The following is a 25,722-nucleotide window of genomic DNA, read 5'->3' as shown; positions in this document are numbered from 1 at the left end:
TGTCTGTACATTATGCCCTGAATCTATCCTACCACGCCCAGAAATCTGCTCCTTTTATTCTCTGTCCCCAATGCACTAGATGACCAGTTTTGATAGCCTTTAGCCATACCCTCATCCTACTCCTCCTCTGTTCCTCGGGTGATGTGGAGGTTAACCCAAGCCCTGCGTGTCCCCAGGCACTCTCATTTGTTGACTTCTGTAACCGAAAAAGCCTTGGTTTCATGCATGTTAACATCAGAAGCCTCCTCCCTAAGTTTGTTTTACTCACTGCTTTAGCACACTCCGCCATCCCTGATGTCCTTGCCGTGTCTGAATCCTGGCTTAGGAAGGCCACCAAAAATTCGAAGATTTCCAAACCCAACTACAACATTTTCCGTCAAGATAGAACTGCAAAAGGGGAGGAGTTGCAATCTACTCCAGAGATAGCCTGCAAAGTTCTGTCGTACTTTCCAGGTCTATGCCCAAACAGTTCGAGCTTCTAATTTTAAAAATGTATCTCTCCAGAAATAAGTCTCTCACTGTTGCCGCCTGTTATAGACCCTCCCTCAGCTCCCAGCTGTGCCCTGGACACCATATGTGATTTGATTGCCCCCATCTATCTTCAGAGTTCGCTCTGTTAGGTGACCTAAACTGGGATATGCTTAACACCCCGGCAGTCCTACAATCTAAGCTAGATGCCCTCAATCTCACACAAATTATCAAGGAACCCACCAGGTACCCTAAATCCGTAAACATGGGCACCCTAATAGATATTATCCTGACCAACTTGCTCTCCAAATACAACTCTGCTGTTTTCAATCAGGATCTCAGCGATCACTGCCTCATTGCCTGCATCCGCTATGGGTCCGCGGTCAAACGACCACCCCTCATCACTGTCAAACACTCCCTAAAACACTTATGCGAGCAGGCCTTTCTAACTGACCTGGCCCGGGTATCCTGAAAGGATATTGACCTCATCTCGTCAGTCGATGATGCCTGGACGTTCTTTAAAAGTAATTTCCTCACCATCTTAAATAAGCATGCCCCTTTCAAAAAATGTTGAACTAAGAACAGATATAGCCCTTGGTTCACTCCAGACCCTTGACCAGCACAAAAACATCCTGTGGCGGACTGCACTAGCATCGAATAGTTCCCGCGATATACAACTTTTCAGGGAAGTCAGGGACCAATACACACAGTCAGTCAGGAAAGTAAAGGCTAGCTTTTTCAAACAGAAATTTGCATCCTGTAGCTCTAACTTCAAAAGGTTTTGGGACACTGTAAAGTCCATGGAGAATAAGAGAACCTCCTCCCAGCTGCCCACTGCACTGAAGCTAGGTAACACGGTCACCACCGATAAATCCACAATAATCGAGAATTTCAATAAGCCTTTCTCTACGGCTGGCCATGCTTTCCTCCTGGCTACCCCAACCCCGGCCAACAGCTCCGCACCCCCCGCAGCTACTTGCCCAAGCCTCCCCAGCTTCTCCTTCACCCAAATCGAGATAGCAGATGCTCTGAAAGAGCTGCAAAACCTGGACCTGTACAAATCAGCTAGGCTAGACAATCTGGACCCTCTCTTTCTAAAATTATCCACCGCCGTTGTTGCAACCCCTATTACCAGTCTGTTCAACCTCTCTGTCGTATCGTCCGAGATCCCTAAAGTTTGGAAAGCTGCCGCGGTCATCCCCTCCTCAAAGGGGGTGACACTCTAGACCCAAACTGTTATAGACCAATATCCATCCTGCCCTGCCTTTCTAAAGTCTTCGAAAGCCAAGTTAATGAACAGATCACTGACCCTTTCGAATCCCACCGCACCTTCTCCACTGTGCAATTCGGTTTTCAAGCTGGTCACGGGTGCACCTCAGCCACGCTCAAGATACTAAACGATATCATAACCGCCATCGATAAAAGACTACTGTGCAGCCGTCTTCAACGACCTGGCCAAGGCTTTCGACTCTGTCAATCACCGTATTCTTATCAGCAGACTCAACAGCCTTGGTTTCTCAAATGACTGCCTTGCCTGGTTCACCAACTACTTCTCAGACAGAGTTCAGTGTGTCAAATTGGAGGGCCTGTTGTCCGGACCTCTGGCAGTCTCTATGGGGGTACCACAGGGTTCAATTCTCGGGCCGACTCTTTTCTCTGTATATATCAACGATGTCGCTCTTGCTGCGGGTGATTCCCTGATCCACCTCTATGCAGACAACACCGTTCTGTATACATCTGGCGCTTCTTTGGACACTGTGTTAACTAACCTCCAAACGAGCTTCAATGCCATACAACACTCCTTCCGTGGCCTCCAACTGCTCCTAAATGCTAGTAAAACCAAATGCAGGCCTGTTGTCCGGACCTCTGGCAGTCTCTATGGGGGTACCACAGGGTTCAATTCTCGGGCCGACTCTTTTCTCTGTATATATCAACGATGTCGCTCTTGCTGCGGGTGATTCCCTGATCCACCTCTATGCAGACAACACCATTCTGTATACATCTGGCGCTTCTTTGGACACTGTGTTAACTAACCTCCAAACGAGCTTCAATGCCATACAACACTCCTTCCGTGGCCTCCAACTGCTCCTAAATGCTAGTAAAACCAAATGCATGCTTTTCAACCCTTCGCTGCCTGCACCCGCCTGCCCGACTAGCATCACTACTCTGGACGGTTCTGACTTAGAATATGTGAACAACTACAAATATCTAGGTGTCTGGCTTGACTGTAAACTGTCCTTCCAGACTCATTTTAAACATCTCCAATCCAAAATGAAATCTAGAATCGCCTTCCTATTTCGTAACAAAGCCTCCTTAACTCACGCCACCAAACATACCCTCGTAAAACTGACTATCCTACCGATCCTCGACTTCGGCGATGTCATTTACAAAATAGCTTCCAATACTCTACTGCAGTCTATCACAGTGCCATCCGTTTTGTCACCAAAGCCCCATATACCACCCACCACTGCGACCTGTATGCTCTAGTCGGCTGGCGCTCGCTACATATTCATCGCCAGACCCACTGGCTCCAAGGTCATCTATAAGTCTTTGCAAGGTATATCTCTGCCTTATCTCAGCTCACTGGTCACGATAACAACACCCACCCGTAGCACGTGCTCCAGCAGGTACAGTGAGGGAAAAAAGTATTTGATCCCCTGCTGATTTTGTTCATTTGCCCATTGAAAAAGAAATGATCAGTCTATAATTTTAATGGTAGGTTTATTTGAACAGTGAGAGACAGAATAACAACAAAAAAATCCAGAAAAATGCATGTCAAAAATGTTATAAAATGATTTGCATTTTAATTAGGGAAATAAGTATTTGACCCCTTTGCAAAACATGACTTAGTACTTGGTGGCAAAACCCTTGTTGGCAATCACAGAGGTCAGACATTTCTTGTAGTTGGCCACCAGGTTTGCACATATCTCAGGAGGGATTTTGTTCCACTCCTCTTTGCAGATCTTCTCCAAGTCATTAAGATTTCGAGGCTGACGTTTGGCAACTCGAACCTTCAGCTCCCTCCACAGATTTTCTATGGGATTAAGGTCTGGAGACTGGCTAGGCCACTCCAGGACCTTAATGTGCTTCTTCTTGAGCCACTCCTTTGCTGCCTTGGCCGCGTGTTTTGGGTCATTGTCATGCCACGACCCATTTTCAATGCCCTGGCTGAGGGAAGGAGGTTCTCACCCAAGATTTGATGGTACATGGCCCCGTCCATCGTCCCTTTGATGCGGTGAAGTTGTCCTGTCCCCTGAGCAGAAAAACACCCCCAAAGCATAAATTTCCACCTCCATGTTTGACGGTGGGGATGGTTTTCTTGGGGTCATAGGCAGCATTCCTCCTCCTTCAAACACGACGAGTTGAGTTGATGCCAAAGAGCTCCATTTTGGTCTCGTCTGACCACAACACTTTCACCCAGTTGTCCTCTGAATCATTCAGATGTTCATTGACAAACTTCAGACGGGCATGTATATGTGCTTTCTTGAGCAGGGGGACCTTGCGGGCGCTGCAGGATTTCAGTCCTTCACGGCGTAGTGTGTTACCAATTGTTTTCTTGGTGACTATGGTCCCAGCTGCCTTGAGATCATTGATAAGATCCTCCTGTGTAGTTCTGGGCTGATTCCTCACCGTTCTCATCATTGCAACTCCATGAGGTGAGACCTTGCATGGAGCCCCAGGCCGAGGGAGATTGACAGTTCTTTTGTATTTCTTCCATTTGCGAATAATCGCACCAACTGTTGTCACCTTCTCACCAAGCTGCTTGGCGATGGTCTTGTAGCCCATTCCAGCCTTGTGTAGGTCTACAATCTTGTCCCTGACATCCTTGGAGAGCTATTTTGTCTTGGCCATGGTGGAGAGTTTGGAATCTGATTGATTGCTTCTGTGGACAGGTGTCTTTTATACAGGTAACAAACTGAGATTAGGAGCACTCCCATTAGGAGTGTGCTCCTAATCTCAGCTCGTTACCTGTATAAAAGACACCTGGGAGCCAGAAACCTTTCTGATTGAGAGGGGGTCAAAGACTTATTTCCCTTATTAAAATGCAAATCAATTTATAACATTTTTGACATGCGTTTTTCTGGATTTTTTTGTTGTTATTCTGTCTCTCACTGTTCAAATAAACCTACCATTAGAAGCTGTTTAGAAGCCTCTTGGACCTATACTTGGCGCTCCGGTACCGCTTACCCTGCGGTAGCAGAGAGGACAGTCTATGACTAGGGTGGCTGGAGTCTTTGACAATTTTTAGGGCCTTTCTCTGACAACGCCTGGTATAGAGGTCCTGGATGGCAGAAAGCTTGGCCCCGGTGATGTACTGGGTCGTACGCACTACCCTCTGTAGTGCCTTGTGGTCGGAGGCCGAGCAGTTGCCATACCAGGCAGTGATGCAACCCGTCAGGATGCTCTTGATGGTGCAGCTGTAAAACCTTTTGAGGATCTGAGGACCCATGCCAAATCTTTTTAGTCTACAGAGGGGGAATAGGTTTTGTCATGCCCTCTTCACGAATGTCTTGGTGTGCTTGGACCATGTTAGTTTGTTGGTGATGTGGACACCAAGGAACTTGAAGTTCTTAACCTGCTCCACTACAGCCCCGTCGATGAGAATTGGTGCGTGCTCAGTCCTCCTTTTCCTGTAGTCCACAATCATCTCCTTTGTCTTGATCACGTTGAGGGAGAGGTTGTTGTCCTTGCACCACACGGTCAGGACTCTGACCTCCTCCCTATAGGCTGTCTCATCGTTGTCGGTGATCAGGCCTACCACTGTTGTGTCATTGGCAAGCTTAATGATGGTGTATGAGTCGTGCCCTGGCCGTGCAGTCATGAGTGAACAGGGAGTACAGGAGGGGACTGAGCACACACCCCTGAGGGGCCCCTGTGTTGAGGATCAGCGTGGCAGATGTATTCTTACCTACCCTTACCACCTGGGGGCAGCCCATCAGGAAGTCCAGGATCCAGTTGCAGAGGGAGGTGTTTAGTCCCAGGGTCCTTAATCTGCTAATGAATGGTGTTGCTGTTGAACAAGTTGAGGAGACTAAATTACGTGGTGTTACCTAAGATTGTGAACTGTCATGGTCAAAATATATAGATTCAATGGTTGTAAAGATGGGGAGAGGTCTATCCGTAATAAAGATATGCTCTGCTTTTCTGACACCTCACTCCACAAAGTTCTACAGGCTCTAATTTTATCTTATTATTAAATGTTTTTATAAGAAACTGCTTACATAGTCAACTTACACACAGCACTGACACACACACTTACCCCACAGGTCCAGAACAAATTCAAGGAAATGTACAGTATTATAGAGCCATGAGTTCTTGGAACTCTCTTTTATCTTATACAGCGCAAGGGAAAAGCAAACCTGGTTTAAAAAAATAAAATAAAGCAACACCTCACGGCACAACTCCTCTTCCTCATGTGACCTACTTGTTGTGTGTATGTACTGACATGTATGTGTAACTGTTAGATGCACACACACACTACATGTTTTTAAATGTATGCAAATTGAAAAGTATTTTGTCTAATGTCGCTTTATGTCGGACCCCAGTAAGACTAGCTGTCGCTATAGGCGTTGGCTAATGGGGATCCTAATCAATCACATCAAACAGAGAGAATGCAGAATTTAACAATCAAATCACTTTATTAGCCAATTCATTCATACAGGCAAATAAAATAGCATGGGCTCTACAGTGTACACACACGCTCACACATACAGTCATGGTTGGGTGGATATCTTACAATGCAAATAGAAGAGCTGGGTTGCATAAATGGGAGAAAAAACGAACAATTGCATTCCTATTGGACAAGTTCTCTGTTTGGAAATATAATTCGCCTCCTAAACACACCCCTTGTCTGAGTAAAATAAAACTACATTGCGATTGGGAACAGAGGATTCTGGGAGGCTGTCAATCGTTTCTGCTGTCCTTGTGTGCCGAACTACAACTCTTTCTCTCTCCCCCCCCCCGCCCCCCGGGTTAAGGTTGGGGAGTCTTGCATTCACTCATTTCCGCTGTCCTCTGTGTCGTCTTCTCCCTCGCTCCGTCCCTCCGTCTCTCCGTCCCTCCGTCTCTCAGGGTAGTTGAGGATGTGGCGGTTGGCCTGAATGAGGTACTGCTGCTGTTTGAAATACACCTTCAACACTCCCTTCATCACCACAAATGCTATACCACCCTACAACACAGAGAGAGAAAGAGAGCGAAAGACAAACATAAAACAAATGCTACCCCAGCCTTGAGACATACTGTACAAACACACTCTCCCCTCACCAGAACGGTGCGTTGCAGAGATGAGGGTACCCTGCTGAAGATCAGTCGTCCCACCAGGCTGGCTACAGAGGGGAAGATGAGAGCTCCACACAGAGTACGAGACACTGACAGGTGGTCCCCTCCATTACCCCCATCAGCTGGCACACGGGGCAACGGACGACCTATACCTGGGAGGGAGGGGAAAAACGCATTTCATTTGCAGAATGTACTATATGCTGTAACGTTTACTAAACCTCTAGAGTTAACCATACCTCAGACAGACAACCTGTCTTCTCACTTTTGTATGTATGTATGAATGTATACCTGGCAATAGCAGCTGTAGTTTAGAGGAGTGTCTCTGCCACAGCCTCAGTATGTAGTCCTCCCAGCGGATCATCTTGCCCAGGACAAGCATCACAGGGATGGTAGGTAGACCCATCAGGAGGAACAGAGGATCTGCTCTCTCCATCACATCCAAGCCCTTCTTATGGCCCACCACCTGGAGAAAGAGGGGGAGGGGTAGAAGATGAGGGAGGGAGGGAAAGAGGTGAACTGGGACTCTTGTGTTTTGAGTTGCATTGTTGTTCGCAATGGATTCACTGAACTAGTTACTGAACTAGTGAGTAGTTAGTGTTAGTTATGGGTCAAAGGTTAGAGGTCAAGGGTAAGGGTATAATGGGTATGACAGGGTTAAGGTTCAGGGGTCAGAAGTCAAGAGGCATGTACCTGCATGACAGTCACAGCTCCATAGGTGACAGCTGACCAATAGACTGTCCCCACCACCACACCGGCAGCAGTGAATGGACTGGCCCGTGACAGAGCACTGTCCATCTGCTGGAGGAAGTATACCAACGGCCCTGGAGGGTGGGGGGGGGGACAAACATATACAGACAGTCATTAACTAACTGACACATCTTAACATGTAAGCTACAGAATAGAGTTTTCATTGTGGTGTGTAGTGTGTTTGTGTGCGAGTTGGTTTGTTCTATATCCCACCTTGGGTAAGATGATGCAGTGTGTGTGTGTTAGTTACCCATTTTGGGAAAGACAATGCGGTACTCTGTGCCACACTGAGGGCAGCTGACGGCTCCTCCACTGTTTCCTTTCTGCTTCTCATCGAGCCAACGCTGCAGACAGGCCTGGTGGATCCACTTGGTACAGCCCTTACATCTACAGGGGCTCACCCACTCTGCCACGCGGTCCTCTCTCTCTGTCGCAAAACACACCCAGCAGTGCCTGGAAACACACAGAGGGAGACACAGGTTAATACGCGTGCATGCGTGTGCACACACACACACACACACACACACACTTACTTCTCAGGGGGCTCCTCCACACAGGCCATCTTAAGTCTGTTCAGTTCCTCTAGGTCCCCGTCTCACCATGGGCCAGCCAGGCAAGACCTACACACACATTCTTTCTCTACATCTGGCTAAAATATAGACAGCATTTATTTACTAACTGCCTGTATTAGCTTGCTTCTTCTACATTCACAAACTCACTTCCGGTCAAACTTGTAATTTAGCTGGCTAACTGGCTACAAAGGCCTTAGCTAAGTGACATGCCCCAGTGACCACTGCAAACTAATCTTAGCTATAGTTAATGCTTTGATGCATATTTTCTATGTTTTAGTTGGATCAGAAAATGACATGTCCATACAATTTGCCATTCATAAGTTTTAATCGCTTTGTGATACTTGCTAACGGCCAAGTGTTAAGAGTAGCCATACTAGCTTCCTCCGGTACGTAACTGCCTAGCTAGCTAACTATAGATTAGAGGAATTCATAACTTTTAGTTGTTGTTGAATAATGACAGTGGTTTCTTACCTCGACAATACCTCTATATAAAAACCCGAAGTACCTTACAGTCAGTTTTTTAACTGGTTGGATGACAATAAAATAGTTTTTATTTATAAAAAATATTCGAACTGCCTGTCCTACGGACGAACAAAAATACATAGCAGTCCTTCCGGTCACAGACACTTTTTCTTAAAGGCAAATACATTTTTTTTCTCCAACTTGAATATTTTTGGATGTTGTGGAATTTACAGACAGATAAAACATACATAATTTCTGTTCACTAATAATTACCCATTATTTCCCAAACATGCACATAATAATGTAATAGACATTATGTTTCCACCCTCTCTGATGCTCATCTATTCATCTTGTAAAGGGGGAAAGTTTATTTAGCTGAAGGTACATTTATTCATAAAGATGGTGATGATGATAATAATGATTATGATAATGTAAAAGCAAGCCGGCAAAAACAGTGCACAAGCTCACAACCCTGAATCTGGGTTTGACAGCAAGCACGTGGGCTCCAGCTGGCAGTATTGCCATTGGCTGTTGCCAATGTCAGTCTACTCTAGAGACAACCGCATACCTACTGGGTTGGGTTGTGATCAACGCAAGCAGCAGCGACCACTGGTCTGAAACCAGAGGACAGGGCGTTATTTACATGATTAAAATATCAAATAGGCAAGATTGTATCAAAGGAGTAATAGAAACATATCTTAAACAATCAGTTCGTCATGGAGTCCTATGACATTATAGCTAACCAGCCGGTTGTGATCGATAATGTAAGTATGATGTCACTCATCCACACCCTTGCCTAGCTAACGACTAGCAAGGGAGGTTAGCTAGCTAGTGTTGTGTTGGAGGCTTTGAGCGAAGATTTTTATAACTAAACCAAGATAGGCCACAGGCTGTCGTTTCCAATGGAAACAAAGTCATAGTGGGCAGAACAAGGAAAGAGGTGGGCAGAGCCAAGTACGAGCTAGCGAGATCCTTTTGCCCTGTTCTAGCATACATCTGCATATTTCCGTAAGGGAATGCCTATTCTGAAGTGCGCGTGTGCAATAACTCAATTCGCCTTGCACCCCTTATAAACGCCTTTTTTTTTTACTTTGGCAAATGGGAAAGTCTACAACAGATTCTAGTTTTGGGAAAATAAAACTGTATTGAGATCAAATGCTTCATCTATGAGGACATTTGCATAATGTTGGCCAAAATCCATCTTCTCCCACTGCCCGCCACTGTGCTTCCTCTCACTACCATATTGGTAGTGAGTGGAAACGCCAAGCGGATGATTCCCATTTATACATCCGGTGAAATATCTGTCTTATTGTTCTAGCTGTGCTTTGATAGCTGACATTACTGAATACATTGTACTAGCTTACTATTCATCAATATATTCCAGTTGCGCTTAGCCAGCTCTTTCCACGTGCACCTCGTGTTGTAGAATGTTTCTTTGTCAAATATGTATGTTGCTGTGTGTGCTGCAGAATCAGCCAACGTTAGTTAGCCAGCTTACGTTGTTATTTTTCATCCAAACACTGGTTTGCCTGTATCGTCTCCATCATATATGTTCTGTTCTGGAAGAATAACTAACTACATTCACAGTTAACGTCAGGCACTAGCTATGTAACTAGCTGCAACACCGGCTAGAAACAGTTGTGTCGCCGGGAGACAAACCCCACCTTGCGAACTGCTAGCCATCTATGCGAAATGCGTTGGCCGAGAAAGAAGTTAGCTATCGCCACCTGTCACTGATTATGCGCACCACACTAGAAATAAACGACTTAATTCCAAAATGAGCTTCTTTGTTAGATAATTGGTCCTGAATGAGTGTACCGGGCCTTACAGGTGATAACTGTTGTTGTTGTCAACATAATACTACCTGTGTCATCTGTTGCCCTGTTATGAGCCCAGAGGCCTTTCATGGGCTAATGTTTTACTCAAACCCTTATAACTATTAATTATAAGGAAACACTAGGCATGTTAAAGCCCAGTGATGCTGCCATAACCCAGCAGATAGGTGCTGTAATGTGTGTGATGTCTCAGAGTGGGATAATGCCTTCCGCTGCCTCAGGCTGTGTCTTATGACTCAACACACACGAGGAGTGTTAATTGTGGTGGGTTGGGACAGACAACTTAAGTAGTAATAGCTTGATATGAATAACTTTCTTTCCTGTCCTATCTCTCCTAATTTTCCCTCTACCTCCATCTGTCTCTCCCCAGGGTTCAGGTGTTGTCAAAGCTGGCTTTGCTGGAGACCAGATCCCCAAATACTGCTTCCCCAACTAGTAAGACCTCCTTTATTTGTACCTATCCTACATCAATAAGACACAGCTGTGATTCAGATCGATAACATACGTGGGGTTGTTTCTAACTGTGTTGTGTTGTGCTGTGTGTGATCCAGTGTGGGCCGTCCCAAGCACGTGCGCGTGATGGCAGGAGCCCTGGAGGGGGACCTCTTCATTGGACCCAAAGCAGAGGTAGGCATCATACCATAGCCTTACACACACACACACACTATGAAGGGGCCTGTTTCAACAAGCCTCTAACCCTTCTCTTATCCCTCCCTCCCAGGAGCACAGAGGGTTGCTGTCAGTAAGGTATCCTATGGAGCATGGTATAGTGAAGGACTGGAACGATATGGAGAGGATCTGGCAGTACGTCTACTCTAAGGAACAGCTGCAGACCTTCTCAGAGGAGGTGGGCTCTCCTCTCACTTCCTTATTCTCCTCCTCCCCTTTTCCTGTCTCTAATCTCCTCACTGTGTGAACAGTTAACCATTGTTGTAAATGTTAGGCTTCTTGATTTATTGAATTGTATAAAAAATTATGGATGTTGTGAGTGTGTGAAAAGTATTTAACAGACAAGGGAGATAGTATGACTAAGAAAGCGATTTTCAGCCTTCTGGCTCGCATGCTAACTGGATCTGTCTTCCCTTCCAGCACCCTGTCCTGCTGACTGAAGCCCCTCTGAACCCCAGTAAGAACAGGGAGAAGGCGGCTGAGGTGTTTTTTGAGACCTTCAACGTTCCCGCCCTCTTTATCTCCATGCAGGCAGTCCTCAGTCTGTGAGTACGCACACTGCTTGTGTGTTTGTGTACATACCGTGTGTGTTAGTGTGTGCAGACACGCTTTTGTGTGTTTGTTATACTCACGCCCCTTTTTCTGGTCCAGCTATGCGACAGGGCGTACCACGGGTGTGGTGTTGGATGCGGGCGACGGGGTGACCCATGCGGTGCCCATCTACGAGGGCTTTGCCATTCCCCACTCCATCATGAGGGTGGACATCGCTGGAAGGGACGTGTCCCGTTACCTCCGGTTGTTGCTACGCAAGGAGGGCTATGACTTCCATACCTCCGCAGAGTTTGAGGTGGTCCGCACCATCAAAGAGGTAAGGGACGGACAGTGTGTGACCTAACTAGAAGAAAATGAAGGGCTCAGTAGGAATTGCTGTCAATTAGGACTGGGCGATATGGCTTAAAAATCACATCTCAATTTTTTTCAAACTTATGGGTGATTCACAATATATATCTCTATTATAATAAAAAAAGAATGTTCTCTCTAAATAAGCATTGTTGTACAATTAAAGGTCAAATGCACTGCATTTCAAACAGTCAGCAATAATCTAATGAATTCAGGGCTTGTGAAGTTATACCTAGGATAAATATAAGCCTTCCACAACCATAAGACACACTAATAATTATTTATCAAAATAATTCAACCTGCTTTTTAAAAATGTTATAATCACTGACCCAGCTTTCAAGTCTGTCTATGAAATTGCCCTTTTTTGTTGCAAATGTAACCAGAACCATGCATAATGCACATTCACTAATAATGACTAACTTCTTAAAGAAGCCATTAGGCTATAGAACATTAACACAGGACTCATCAACAATCTCTCCAGCCCACGTGCTAGTGATTAGCCAGCTAATTTTATATTTCAAGTTTAGCCAACTTGGATGTATTTGCTAGCTAACAAGGCGAAACAGTTGAATAGTTGTAAACGCACCCTGCTGTCCGTCTCCAGCGGTTTGAACAGAGTGCTAGCATGTCCACTTTGTTCACATGTTGAAATCAAGTGCTCTGCCTTATTTCTCAGACTGACAACGAGCTGCCAATTCCTTATATAATTGCGTTTTATGCTTATTGCACATTTATAAAACACAGACTAGAAAGTATAAGACTTTGTCTAAAATGCTGCTAGTGGTACGTGGCGTGACAAACTGAGCCTTTTTCCAGAATCAATGTTCATTGATACTCCTGTTTTAGTAATGTCTGCTCTGTACGCAATGTGAGGAGTTGAGACATAAAAAGGGTATCGTCAGAAAGGTTAACTTGTCCTTTATTACAGTTAAATAATGTCTCAATGTGTTTCAGTGTCCATATGACTGATTCTGTTGGACCAAACCTCAAATTGAAATAGCGATTTCAAACCGCTTGTCAGAGAGACGAGCGGGCTTATTTTCTTTGGGCTTATTTTGGACCTAAGTTTGTCATCTGCCTTCCCGGCTTTGGGACAACGACTCCCATTGTTAGGGCAGAGACGTGCATCTCATCATTATATACAGATCTCTGGTGTAAATGGGGAGATGCACACAGCACAGGATGAGCAAAAGAGACGGGGCCAAAAATACAACATGAGAACAAGCGGACATAAACGCTCATAAAGACAAAATGCGATACAGGCATTTGGAATATCGCGGAAAAACATATATTCAAATGAATCTAATTAATTGAATATATTGGCCAGCCTTACTGTCAATAGGGCTGTGTTGGTAATGTGTGTGTTTCTGTCCTCAGAGAGCCTGCTACCTGTCCCTGAACCCCCAGAAGGATGAGACTCTGGAGACCGAGAAGGCCCAGTACACCCTCCCCGACGGTAGCACGCTGGATGTGAGTCAAACACCACACACACACACACACACACACACACACACACACACACACACCTTTGTTTTATTTTGAGGGACTACAAACATCAACATCATCATCACTCTGACACCCAGTTGACCCTAACTCTGACCTCTGCCCCCTGTCCAGATTGGTCCAGCCAGGTTCCGCGCCCCAGAGCTGCTGTTCAGGCCAGACTTGATCGGAGACGAGAGCGAGGGGATACACGAGGTGCTGGCCTTCGCTATCCAGAAGTCTGACATGGACCTCCGACGCACACTCTTCTCCAACATCGTACTGTCTGGAGGATCCACACTGCTCAAAGGTTACACACACACACACACACACACACACACACACACACACACACACACACACACACTGACCAACAACAACTAATACTAGTGTGTTGTGAAAGTGGGTGTTTTCTCATGTGGTTTAAGGCTCCTTAGCTAACAGTCTTTTCTGCTGCAGGCTTCGGGGACAGGTTACTAAGCGAAGTGAAGAAGCTCGCTCCCAAAGACGTTAAGATCAAGGTACAGTAACTAATGACCCAGCTTTTCACCTCTTCTTGGCCAGAGCTCAGCATGTTGCTATATGAGTCTGTTTTTAGCATGTGTGGGCAGGATGTCTCCTCAGCAAGTCCCTGCTGACTTTCTGTCTCTCTCTGTGCTTCCTGTCCAGATTTCCGCCCCTCAGGAGAGGCTCTACTCTACGTGGATCGGGTAAGAGATCACCACACACAGACTCACTCTCACTCACGCATCTCTCTATTCCCTAATCCCTCTCTCCTCTCCTCCCTCTGTTGTGTTCTGCGTAGTGGCTCCATCCTGGCGTCATTGGACACCTTTAAGAAAATGTGGGTCAGCAAGAAGGAGTATGAGGAGGACAGAGCACGGGCCATCCACAGGAAGACCTTCTAACACCGCTGCCCTTAAACTGACCTCAACATGACCTATCTGCCCTGTGCTGCCCCAACCTATCACGACACTACCCTCCAATGCTCCTGTATTTGCTCTGTTGCCCCACATTACTGATTTGCCCCAACATCTGGAACTATCCCCACAGCCCCATGTCTGCCCCAGTCTCCCCCTCTCCTTAAGGCCTCCCCCATCCTCTGGCCAGGGGACTTTCCATATACTCCCTCCCTCAATTCAGCATGCCTTCTGTTACCAGCCATGTGGGAGAGAGCAGGGTGGCCCTTCAGGCAAGCCTGTGGCCCTCTCACCTCCCTCCTCACACACCCAGGGCTGCGTGGGCATCTGACAATACTGTGGACTGTTCTTTCTGTTCTTAAAGGGGCAATGCTATACTCTACTCAACCTTGAAGTATTTATATTAGTCTCCTATCTACCCTGCCCTGTACGATACCTTGAATCATATCATCCAATGACAAAGAAGGTTAATGTTTTTCGATTCTGTAAGAATTCCATTCCAAACCGAAGAGATTGATTTCATTTTTTTGCGTTCTTTACAGTTAAAAATCACCATGTTAATGGTTGAATTCACCATTGTTTTATTACATTTTTTGTTTCCATTTGTTGAATTAATGGTGTTGGGGGTCAGGGTTAGGATAGTCTGCTACAGGAATAGATCATGCTACTCTCTGTAGACGGTTAAAGAATACCACTGGGTTTTACATTGGCTCATCAAATATTCAAAGAACTTCTCTTTCCACCAACCCTCCCACATGTGTTCTTCAACAATGACTAATGGACATGCTTAGATGACAGCAATGTTTAACGCTTCCTTATGATGTGTAAAGTATCTCCATTCAGCTAGCTGTGTTTTTTTCTCTTTGTTTGAAAATGACATTAGTGGAAATGGTTTGATAACAAAGGACGGGTGAGATGTATCCTCATTCGGTACCAAATCCAACGGGGGGATTTCAACTTTAAATAACCATTAGATGACCATTGCTATTTCTAAATGACCGTTTAAGGTATGACAGTTAAACTTTGGGACCAGTTGAATGGGACACTTGAATGCCTTGTAAAGATTAAACATGACAAAGTGCTGTCCATAAAACATGTTAGTGTTCTGTACTGCAGTGAGAGACTGATCTGAGAGCTGTATGCCTGGACAGGATCATCTCTGAGGAGGTCCAAGTCTCCACTAACCATTGATACAGGTTCATATTTAATAATCACCTTTCTGGTTAACCTTCAGATTGATGAAGGCTTATCTGATCCTAGATCTGTGGTTATGGGCAGCTACAACCTGGAGTGATCTCTGATCTCAGTGTTAGTCAAGGGTCAGGGACTAGCTGAATATTGGGTGAAAGGCCACAGAGATCATGCAACAAACATTGTCATTTTATTTCTCTCCAAAGACTCCATATTTGGCTCCATTTAAAGGATGGTGGAGATCACCTGTAAAATGTTCCCTGTGAGTTTTTTTAAAACACCGTAAGTGTATGGGTTAGAACATTTGAGAGAGAGCAAGGTTTAGTTGCTATAGACTGTAGTAGGACCATTCTCATAATAAGCATGTAGAAGCACAAGATGGTGGATTATTATCAGTTAGTTTTCTACCCTCTATTCCCCCCTCGTGTACCACTAGAAGTCTGGGTGTTATTATGGCTAAGCTGATTTCCCTACGTCTCAGTGGCAGTAAAGGGGTTGTGTCCAAAACTGCGTCCGCCTTGCTCCTGTGCCCTGGCACCGGATAGTCCACTTCAGATTCTGGGTGTTTTTTAAAAGGTTCTAAACTTCATCAGCCTTGTGTACAGTGGGCCGCTTTTCAAAACGTCAAAAAATAAAATAAATGTACAATACTGTTTATTCAAGTGTTGCTTTTACTTTTAATTTTGTAAATTCAGTATAATAAATAAGTTAATGACTGCTGTTGGAGGTCTCTGGTCTTTGTAATTAATTCATCTTTATGATAATCATAACCAACAGGATGCTATGAATTGTTTCAGACATTGTGACCCACTTCAGTTACACTCTGGTGACTGGTCACATATTAAACTAACTTATAAAGGTTTTATAAGGCATTCATTCAGAAGTACTACACATGCTTTACAATGAAAGTCATACCACATTCATAAGCAAGTCATATAAGATAAACTGAGAATGGTCTTGGGATCTTTTCTCGGTCACTCAATAAGAACATCACTATCGTCTGCTGGCTGGATATTACGGTTGAAGTTGATAGCACCATATTGTCTATGTTGGCAGAAATCCACTTTCCAAACCGCAGAGAGAAGAATATAGGGGGAGGAGTTTACTCCCAAGCCTACCTGTGCAAAGGAGAAATTAAAACTTTTGCTTATTCTATAGATTTCCTGTGCAGTGTGTTCTCGAAACGTTGTGTAGAGACAGTATGTGTGTATTATAGATTTATGGAGTAGATCCTTGGGGATGGTTGTTGGGAACACACTGTGATTCTATTCACCCATGCTGATGGCCTGAAAGAGCAGAGCATTGAGGAGTTTCTCCAAGCAGGGAGTCAGGACCTCCAGCAGCTTGTAGAGAAATGTGGGAGCAGGTGCCACGTCCTCAACATTAACGACAGGACCCATGGCACTCAGGTTCCAGAGCTGCTGGAGCAGGTAGAGGAGATGGTGGCAAGGAACAGAGAGAGATTCTACAGCAGTCAGACCTACCAGGATGCAGAGGACCAGGTTAGAGAGATGGAGGGAAAGATCCAGAGAGAGAAAGAGGAGAGGAAACAAAGGGAGGAGTGGACCTTGAAAGAGAGGCTTGAGGAGTTGCAGGACTATGATACAGATAGAGTGATCCAGGAGCATGAGGGAGATATTAGTACACTCAGTGAAAGAACCACTGAACTGGAGAGACAGGCGAAAGAAGAGAGGGATGATGTAACGGTCGTTGTACGTAGTGGACCAAGGCGCAGTGGGTCAAGTGCTCATAGTGACTTTTATTGAACACAAAATTAAACAAATGATTGCACGAACAGGATTGCAGGCTACACACACAGCTATGCAAACAACAACTTCTCACAAAGGGACAGGTGAAACAGGGCTACCTAAGTATGACTCTCAATCAGCAACAACGATGTACAGCTGTTCCTGATTGAGAGCCAGACCAGGCCAACACAAAGAAATACACAACATAGAAAACCATAGAAATACAAAACAAGAACATTACCCAAAAACCCCAGAACACATAAATCAAACACCCCTCTTACATAAATACACATCCCAGTAAACCCCGAACCACATAAAACAAATAACCCCTGCCACGTCCTGACCAAACTACAATAACCAATAACCCCTTATACTGGTCAGGACGTGACAGATGAAGAGAATAACATTTGGTATTTTATTAGGATCCCCATTAGCTGTTGTGAAAGCAGCAGCTACTCTTCCTGGGGTCCACACAAAACATGAAACATGACATAATACAAAACATGAATAGACAAGAACAGCTCAAGGACAGAACTACATACATTCAAAAGAGAACTGGAGCAAAAGCTGAAGAGAGAATCTGATAGGAAGGAGGAGATGGAGAGGAAGCCAAAGAGACTGAGAGAGAAGAGAGAGAATGAGAGGAGGGAGAGGGAGGAGAGACACAGGCATGAGATAGAGATGAGAGGAAACTATGAAGGAGAGGCCAGAGTTGAAGCAGAGAGAAACCTGATGAAGATAGTCCTGCCTGAGTTACAGAGGAACGTCATGATCTCTAAGACAAAGATGCAGAGGGAGTTCAGCAGACAGATGGAGGAGAAGAACAGACAGATGGAGGAGAAGGATAGACATGAAGAAGAAGGAGAGAGAGATGGTGGAAAAGGATAGAGTACCCCCTGTATATAGCCTTGCTAGTGTTATTTTACTGCTCCTCTTTAACTATTTGTTATTTACATTTTTTTACTTATCTATTTTTTACTTAACACTTATATTTTTTTAAACTGCGTTGGGCCTGTAAGTAAGCATTTCACTGTAAGGTCTACACCTGTTGTATTCGGTACATGTGACAAATCACCTGTTGTATTCGGTACATTCGAATTCGGCTGCGATCTGAATAGGTCTATCGGACACCTTTCTTGGGCCACTATAACTAACTATTTTGCCAACTTGGACAGGTCCCCCCTTCCACACGGAACCCCACTAACCCACAGACGGAAACGCACGAGGTGGCTAAAAACAGACCTCCCTCCCATCTTCCACCAGCTTGCTACCTATGGCCCGGCTAGCTGTCTGAATCTCACTGGACCCTTTGATCACTCGGCTAAGCATGCCTCTCCTTAATGTCAATATGCATTGTCCATTGCGGTTCTGGTTAGTGTTTATTGGCTTATTTCACTGTAGAGCCCCTAGCCCTGCTCATTATACCTTATCCAACCTCTCAGTTCCTCCACCCACACATGCTATGACATCTTCTGGTTTCAATGATGTTTCTAGAGACAATATCTCTCTCATAATCACTAAATGCCTAGGTTTACCTCCTCTGTACTCACATCCCACCATACCTTTGTCTGTACATTATACCTTGAAGCTATTTTATCGCCCCCAGAAACCTGCTCCTTTTTCTCTCTATTCTGGACGTCACAGACGACCAATTCTTATAGCTTATAGCCGTACCCTCATACTTATTCTTCTCTGCTCCTCTGGGGATGTAGAGGTGAATTCAGGCCCTGCAGTGCCTGGCTCCACTCCTACTCCCCAGGCGCTCTCTTTTGATGACTTCTGTAACCGTAATAACCTTGGTTTCATGCATGTTAACATTAGAAGCCTCCTCCCTAAGTTTGTTTTATTCACTGCTTTAGCACACTCTGCCAACCCGGATGTCCTAGCTGTGTCTGAATCTTGGCTTAGGAAGTCCACCAAAAACTCTGAAATCTTCATCCCTAACTACAACGTTTTCAGACAAGATAGAACGACCAAAGGGGGCGGTGTTGCAATCTACTGCAGAGATAGCCTGCAGAGTTCTGTCCTGCTATCCAGGTCTGTACCCAAACAATTTGAACTTCTACTTTTAAAAATCCACCTCTCCAAAAACAAGTCTTTCACCGTTGCCGCCTGCTATAGACCCCCCTCGGCCCCTAGCTGTGCTCTGGACACCATATGTGAACTGATTGCCCCCCATCTATCTTCAGAGCTCGTGCTACTAGGTGACCTAAACTGGGACATGCTTAACACCCCAGCCATCCTACAATCCTAGCTTGATGCCCTCAATCTCACACAAATTATTAATGAACCCACCAGGTACAACCCCAAAGCCGCAAACACTGGCACCCTCATAGATATCATCCTAACCAACGTGCCCTCTAAATACACCTCTGCTGTTTTCAACCAAGATCTCAGCGATCACTGCCTCATTGCCTGCACCCGTAATGGGTCAGCGGTCAAACGACCTCCACTCATCACTGTCAAACGCTCCCTGAAACATTTCAACGAGCAAGCCTTTCTAATCGACCTGGCCCTGGTATCCTGGAAGGATATTGACCTCATCCCGTCAGTAGAGGATGCCTGGTTATTTTTTAAAAATGCCTTCCTCTCCATCTTAAATAAGCATGCCCCTTTCAAGAAATTTAGAACCAGGAACAGATATAGCCCTTGGTTCTCCCCAGACTTGACTGCCCTTAACCAACACAAAAATATCCTGTGGCGTTCTGCATTAGCATCGAACTGCCCCCGCGATATGCAACTTTTTAGGGAAGTTAGAAACCAATACACACAGGCAGTTAGAAACGCCAAGGCTAGCTTTTTCAAACAGAAATTTGCTTCGTGCAACTCCAACTCTAAAAAGTTCTGGGACATTGTAAAGTCCATGGAGAATAAGAACACCTCCTCCCAACTGCCCACTGCACTGAGGATAGGAAACTTTGTCACCACCGATAAGCCCACTATAATTGAGAATTTCAATAAGCATTTTTCTACGGCTGGCCATGCTTTCCACCTAACTACCCCTACTGCATTCAACAGCACTGCACCCCCCACAGCTACTCGCCCAAGCCTCCCCCATTTCTCCTTCTCCCAAATCCATTCAGCTGATGTTCTGAAAGAGCTGCAAAATCTGGACCCCTACAAATCAGCTGGGCTTGACAATCTGGACCCTTTCTTTCTAAAATCATCTGCCGAAATTATTGCAACCCCTATTACTAGCCTGTTCAACCTCTCTTTCGTGTCGTCTGAGATTCCCATAGATTGGAAAGCAGCTGCTGTCATCCCCCTCTTCAAAGGAGGTGACACTCTTGACCCAAATTGCTACAGACCTATATCCATCCTACCCTGCCTTTCTAAGGTCTTCGAAAGCCAAGTCAACAAACAGATTACTGACCATTTCGAATCCCACCGCACCCTCTCCGCTATGCAATCTGGTTTCAGAGCTGGTCATGGGTGCACCTCAGCCACGCTCAAGGTCCTAAACGACATCGTAACCGCCATCGATAAGAAACAATACTGTGCTGCCGTATTCATTGACCTGGCCAAAGCTTTTGACTCTGTTAATCACCACATCCTCATCGGCAGACTCAGTAGCCTTGGTTTCTCAAACGATTGCGTCGCCTGGTTCACCAACTACTTCTCTGACAGAGTTCAGTGTGTCAAATCGGAGGGCCTACTGTCTGGACCTCTGGCAGTCTCTATGGGGGTACCACAGGGTTCAATTCTTGGGCCAACTCTTTTCTCTGTATACATAAATGATGTCGCTCTTGCTGCTGGTGAATCTCTGATCCACCTCTACGCAGACGACACCATTCTGTATACTTCTGGCCCTTCTTTGGACACTGTGTTAACAACCCTCCAGACGAGCTTCAATGCCATTCAACTCTCCTTCCGTGGTCTCCAACTGCTCCTAAACACAAGTAAAACTAAATGCATGCTCTTCAACCGATCGCTGCCTGCACCTGCCCGCCTGTCCAGCATCACTTCTCTGGACGGTTCTAACTTAGAATTTGTGGACAACTACAAATACCTAGGTGTCTGGTTAGACTGTAAACTCTCCTTCCAGATTCACATCAATCATCTCCAATCCAAAGTGAAATCTAGAATTGGCTTCCTATTTCGCAACAAAGCATCCTTCACTCATGCTGCCAAACATACCCTCGTAAAACTGACCATCCTACCAATCCTCGACTTCGGCGACGTCATTTACAAAATAGTCTCCAATACCCTACTCAACAAGCTGGATGCAGTCTATCACAGTGCCATCCGTTTTGTCACCAAAGCCCCATATACTACCCACCACTGCGACCTGTACGCTCTCGTTGGCTGGCATTCGCTTCATAATCGTCGCCAAACACATTGGCTCCAGGTCATCTACAAGACCCTGCTAGGTAAAGTCCCCCCTTATCTCTGCTCACTGGTCACCATAGCAGCACCCACCTGTAGCACGCGCTCCAGCAAGTATATCTCTCTGGTCACCCCTAAAGCCAACTCCTCCTTTGGTCGTCTCTCCTTCCAGTTCTCAGCTGCCAATGACTGGAACGAACTACAAAAATCTCTGAAACTGGAAACACTTATCTCCCTCACTAGCTTTAAGCACCAGCTGTCAGAGCAGCTCACAGATCTCTGCACCTGTACATAGCCCATCTTTAATTTAGCCCAAACTACTACCTCTTCCCCTACTGTATTTATTTATTTTATTTATTTTGCTCCTTTGCACCATATTATTTATATTTTAACTTTGAACTTTCTTCAAACTACAAATCTACCATTCCAGTGTTTTTCTTGCCATACTTTATTTACTTTGCCACCATGGCATTTTTTGCCTTTACCTCCCTTATCTCACATCATTTGCTCACATTGTATATAGTCTTATTTTTTTCTACTCCATCATTGATTGTATGTTGTTTTACTCCATGTGTAACTCTGTGTTTTTGTATGTTGTCGAACTGCTTTGCTTTATCTTGGCCAGGTCGCAATTGTAAATGAGAACTTGTTCTCAACTTGCCTACCTGGTTAAATAAAGGTGAAATAAATAAATAAATAAAACATGTGACAAATCAAATCATTAACAATGTGAGATCAAAAGTGGCCGTCTTACTATTTCAGCAGTGTCATTTTTTCTATTTGTATAAGTGGTTATGTTACATGTTGAAACTTGAAATATAAGTATCTCTACAGTGAAGGATTTATTAGTAATTCATTTATTTATGTTGTCATGCAAAGTTTATTAGTTCAAAGAAACCCTTTAATAATGAGTGATTTGAATGACACGTCCATTGTGAATTTACTCCCACATTAACAATCAGACTCCCAATGACAACCACCACCTGAGATGGCTATTATTGCAATAAAGAAAATAAACTTAGTAAGGAGTCAGTGGGAATTTCTTGTCTTGAATGATTCAATCTCAGGAGACGAGAGGAAGTTATGGAGCATCAGTCTGAATGACAGGTGAGGAGTTAAAAAGACATGCAGTAACCTTCTCTGGCCACTAGATGTCTCTGTTGCACCACCAGAGGAGCAGGAGGAACCATGAGGAGTATAGGAGCAGGAGTAAGCTACAGATAACTGCGAAAATAAAGGAAACACCAACATAAAACATCTCAACAGGGCGTTGGGCCACCACAATCCAGAACAGATTCAATGCATCTTGGCATAGATTCTACAAGTGTATGGAACTTGGAGGTATGCGACACCATTCTTCCACAACAAATTCCATCATTTGATGTTTTGTTGATGGAAAACGCTGTCTCAGTCACCGCTCCAGAATCTCCCATAAGTGTTCAATTGGGTTGAGATCTGGTGACTGAGACAGCCAATGCATATGGCTAACATAATTTTCATGCTCATCAAACCATTCAGTGACCACTCATGCCCTGTGGATGGGGCGTTGTCATCCTATGGGGGCATAGCCATGGTAGCCAAAATAATGACCTGCCCAGCATTTTTATACATGACCCTAAGCATGATGGGATGTTAATTGCTTAATTAACTCAGGAACCACACCTGTGTGGAATAACCTGCTTTCAATATACTTTGTATCCATCATTTACTTGTGTTTCCATTATTTTGGCAGTTACCTGTACACTTACTATGGTTGTCTCGATTCTTCTATGAGGAAGAGAGATAGGAAACCTGTTTTCTTTATCTTATATATGGTATGTTTGCTCTCAGCTCATTGAGCCCAAAGGGACTGATTTTAATACACGTATCAGTCGAGGGCCACCGTAGTGTAGGGACAGTTCGAGTGTTAATGTGTATGTGTGTGTATCTGTATTGTGTTAACACAGTTGCTATGCAGTTATCTTTGCTGTGGCATTGTGTGCGTGACTGTGTGAATGTCTCCTGCCCAGATCCCCAGTCACCAACACACAGAGCACAGAGAGAGAAAGTTATAAAAGAGATGTGATACCAGTGGTTGGCATATACACTTTCACCTGGCAGTGTGTGTGAGTGTGTGGGCATGCCTGTGTCTGCTTGTGCACATGGTTTTGTGTGTGTGGGTGTGTGTAAGGGTGTGACTGTGGGGGTGTGACTGTGGGTGTGTGTGTGTGGGTGTGTGGGGGGATATGTGTGTGAGTCATGGAAAGGATGATGGCTCATAATAATGGCTGGTATGGCGTGAATGGAATGGTATCAAACCATGTGTTTGATACCATTCCATTAATTCCGTTCCAGCCATTACTACGACCCCATCATCCCCAATTAAGGTTCTACCAGCCAACTGCGGTGTGTATGATAGTGAGAGTGTAGGTGTGTGTCTCCCCCATTGTGTTGCTATGGTATTTATGGAACGAGAGAATATAAATAGAGAGTATAAATAAAGTACTAGTCTGGCACGTCTCTGATGTTTTCTGTCTTTATTTGGAAGGAAAATAAAATAATGAATAATGGATGAGTTATCAAGAGATAAATGAGGAGAGAGCAGAATGTGGGGCCAGGGGAAAGAGAAAGCAAAGAGGAGGGGAGGGGGAGGGGAAAGGAAAGCAAAGAGGAGGGGAGGGGGAGGGGAAAGGAAAGCAAAGAGGAGGGGAGGGGGAGGGGAAAGAGAAAGCAAAGAGGAGGGGAGGGGGAGGGGAAAGGAAAGCAAAGAGGAGGGGAGGGGGAGGGGAGGGGAAAGGAAAGCAAAGAGGAGGGGAGGGGGAGGGGAGGGGAAAGGAAAGCAAAGAGGAGGGGAGGGGGAGGGGAAAGGAAAGCAAAGAGGAGGGGAGGGGGAGGGGAGGGGAAAGAGAAAGCAAAGAGGAGGGGAGGGGGAGGGGAGGGGAAAGAGAAAGCAAAGAGGAGGGGAGGGGGAGGGGAAAGAGAAAGCAAAGAGGGGGGGAGGGGGAGGGGAGGGGAAAGGGAAAGAAAAGAGGAGGGGAGGGGGAGGGGAGGGGAAAGAGAAAGAAAAGAGGAGGGGAAGGGAGGGGAAAGAGAAAGCAAAGAGGGGGGGAGGGGGAGGGGAGGGGAAAGGGAAAGAAAAGAGGAGGGGAGGGGGAGGGGAGGGGAAAGAGAAAGAAAAGAGGAGGGGAAGGGAGGGGGAGGGGGAGAGGGAGCAAAGAGGATGGGAGGATAAGTGGAGGGGAGAGGGAGCAAAGAGAATGGGAGGATAAGGGGAGGGAAAGGGGGAGCAAAGAAGATGGGAGGATAAGGGGAGTGGGAGAGGGAGTAAAGCGGAGGGGAGGGGAGGGGGAGAGGAAGTAAAGAGGAGGGGAGGGTAAGGGGAGGGGGAGAGGGAGCAAAGAGGAGGGGAGGATAAGGGGAGAGGGAGTAAAGAGGAGGGGAGGGGGAAAGGGGGTAAAGAGGAGGGGGGGATAAGGGGAGGGGGAGAGGGAGTAAAGAGGAGGGGAGGGTAAGTAGAGAGAGAAGAAAGTGAGGTCAAGGAAATTGCATTGCATCAGTTATTGCTAGGTTTCTCTCTCTCTCTCTTGCACCACACGTGAGGAGGAAAGGACCACTGAAATGTATAAAAATATCAAGGACAGAACACACAAACAGGACAGAGTAACACCCTAACACACACACACACACACACACACACACACACACACACACACACACACACACACACACACTGTAATCTGCTCCCAGGAGTCTCTCAGATCTGCAGCAATTACATAAGAGGGAACAAAAACTAGCAGGTGGCAACAATCTCTCAGACATGATGATCCTGTTTCTCTAAGCCCTGACTCCTCTCTCCATCATTTAATCCCTCTCTCATCCTCCTCTGACCTTATGTGACATTACAGCGAAAAAAAGCAACAGAGACAGAGAGCTGGGAAGAAGAGAGAGGAGGGGAGAGGGGAGGATAGGAGATGAGAGAGGAGAGGGAAGGGGAGGGGAGAGGAGACACGGGAGTAGAGAATAGGATAGGAGATGAGGAGAATGGAGAGGAGAGGGGAGCAGAGGATAATAGATGAGAGAGGAGAGGGGAGGGGAGGAGAAAGGAGAGGGGAGAGGAGAGGGGAGGATAGTAGATGAGAGAGGA

General features: G+C 45.5%; 2 protein-coding genes across 3 annotated transcripts; one reads left to right on the top strand and one right to left on the bottom strand.

The window, feature by feature from the left end:
* Nucleotides 1-6,087: 6,087 nt before the first annotated feature.
* LOC115159753 (E3 ubiquitin-protein ligase MARCH5) lies at nucleotides 6,088-8,692 on the bottom strand. 2 transcript variants are annotated; one of them, XM_029709781.1, is made up of 7 exons: nucleotides 8,538-8,692; nucleotides 8,028-8,143; nucleotides 7,745-7,947; nucleotides 7,438-7,568; nucleotides 7,036-7,210; nucleotides 6,733-6,899; nucleotides 6,088-6,637 (listed from the first exon to the last, which is right to left on the bottom strand). In XM_029709781.1, the coding sequence occupies exons 2-7, from the start codon at nucleotides 8,054-8,056 to the stop codon at nucleotides 6,464-6,466; spliced, it is 879 nt and encodes a 292-aa protein (XP_029565641.1). In that variant the 5' UTR covers nucleotides 8,057-8,143; nucleotides 8,538-8,692; the 3' UTR covers nucleotides 6,088-6,463. The 2 variants fall into 2 exon arrangements, with proteins under 2 accessions (XP_029565641.1, XP_029565642.1); XM_029709782.1 differs by having other exon boundaries at nucleotides 8,028-8,114.
* Nucleotides 8,693-9,090: 398 nt separating this feature from the next.
* Nucleotides 9,091-16,245, top strand: LOC115159752 (beta-centractin). The gene is made up of 11 exons (XM_029709780.1): nucleotides 9,091-9,292; nucleotides 10,734-10,798; nucleotides 10,915-10,990; nucleotides 11,085-11,210; nucleotides 11,453-11,577; nucleotides 11,684-11,900; nucleotides 13,310-13,402; nucleotides 13,550-13,724; nucleotides 13,874-13,935; nucleotides 14,084-14,124; nucleotides 14,220-16,245. Exons 1-11 carry the CDS (start codon nucleotides 9,245-9,247, stop codon nucleotides 14,320-14,322), a joined length of 1,131 nt encoding a protein of 376 aa, XP_029565640.1. The 5' UTR covers nucleotides 9,091-9,244; the 3' UTR covers nucleotides 14,323-16,245.
* The last annotated feature ends 9,477 nt before the right edge of the window (nucleotides 16,246-25,722 follow it).

This window comes from Salmo trutta, chromosome 23, assembly GCF_901001165.1.
Source record: "Salmo trutta chromosome 23, fSalTru1.1, whole genome shotgun sequence".
Classification (NCBI taxonomy): Eukaryota; Metazoa; Chordata; class Actinopteri; order Salmoniformes; family Salmonidae; genus Salmo; species Salmo trutta.
This window is presented reverse-complemented; position numbering and strand designations above follow the sequence as displayed.